We start from the raw sequence: 1,310 nt of genomic DNA, 5'->3' as shown, positions 1-1,310 counted from the left end.
GGCCTCGGCAGTGCAGGAGCGCACGGTCTCGGTGCGTCCCTCGCGGAACAGCCGTGTCATGGACGCCTCATACGTCAGGCAGAAGCAGCCCTTGTCCTGTGGGGACACTGGTTGGACTGGGGCGCACTGGCGACGCTGTTCCCATACCTGGCCCTGTCCCCATCCCTGTCCTGTCCTGTTCCATCCCCTTCCAATCCTGTCCCCATCCCATCCTTGTCTCCATCCCCATTCTCATCCCATCCCCATCCACAATCCTGTCCCCATACCCATCCCTGTCCCCATTCCTGTCTCCATCCCTGTCCTGTCCTGTCCCATCCCATCCCTGTCCCCAACCCTGTCCTGTCCTGTCTGATCTCGTCCCTGTCCTGTCCCCGTCCCTCTCCCCGTCCAGTCCTTCTCCCCATCCCCAATCCTGTCCTTGTCCCTGTCCCCATCCCTATGCCCATCCCTGGCCCTGTCCCTATCCCTGTCCCATCCCATCCCCATCCTGTCTCTGTCCCCATCCCCGTCCCCATCCTTGTCCCTGTAACATCCCCATGCTTTCCCCATCTCGTCCCTGTCCCCATCCACATCCCTGTCCCCATCTCCATTCCCATCCCTGGTCCTGTCCCTCTCCTGTCCCCATCTCTGTCTCTGTGCTGTCCCCATCCCTGTCCCATCGTGTCCCCATCCTGTCCCCTGCTGTCCCCATGCTCACGCGGAAGTGTGCCAGCTGCAGGGAGATCTGGATGAAGGCGTCGGGGCTCGTGCGGCATTTCTTGATCAGCCCCTTCCCAAAATCTGTGAACTGGAAGCAGCAGAAGTCGACGTCGTCGGCCAGCGCCTTGGCCACGCGGTACGAGCGCTCGATGGCAGCCTGGCACTGCGGGGACACCGACAGGGACATGGGACAGGGGCATAGGACATGGGCACAGCACTGTGGGGACACTGACAGGGACAGGAGACACGTGGTACAAGCGCTCAATGGCCGCCTGGCACTGCGGGGACAGGGACATGGGACAGCACTGCAGGGGCACTGACAGGGACATGGGGACAGCAACCACACACCGGCCCCAAGGCACTGTGGGGACACGGAGCGGGACATGGGACATGGGCATGGCACTGCGGGAACACGGACAGAGATAGGGGACATGGGAGCGGCACTGTGCAGACAGGGACAGGGGACATGGGCATGCCACCGTGAACTGGCCCCATGGCACTGCAGGGACAGGGGACAGGGACAGGGGACACGGGCACGGCACTGCGGGGACAGGGACAAGGGACAGGGGACATGAGCACGGCACTGCAGGGACAGGGACAGGGGACATGGG

The 1,310-nt window shown here is 63.3% G+C and overlaps 1 protein-coding gene across 1 annotated transcript; it reads right to left on the bottom strand.

Annotated features, from left to right (window-relative positions):
• Positions 1-3: 3 nt before the first annotated feature.
• LOC104468780 (carnitine O-palmitoyltransferase 1, muscle isoform-like) lies at positions 4-862 on the bottom strand (the record flags this gene model as incomplete). Its single annotated transcript, XM_010083022.1, has 2 exons — positions 4-96; positions 698-862. Coding segments are annotated over 2 exons (258 nt in total), but the record flags the coding sequence as incomplete, so codon positions are not given.
• Positions 863-1,310: the final 448 nt, after the last annotated feature.

The sequence above is a fragment of the Pterocles gutturalis genome, unplaced genomic scaffold (assembly GCF_000699245.1).
Source record: "Pterocles gutturalis isolate BGI_N339 unplaced genomic scaffold, ASM69924v1 Scaffold14910, whole genome shotgun sequence".
NCBI lineage: Eukaryota > Metazoa > Chordata > Aves > Pterocliformes > Pteroclidae > Pterocles > Pterocles gutturalis.
This window is presented reverse-complemented; position numbering and strand designations above follow the sequence as displayed.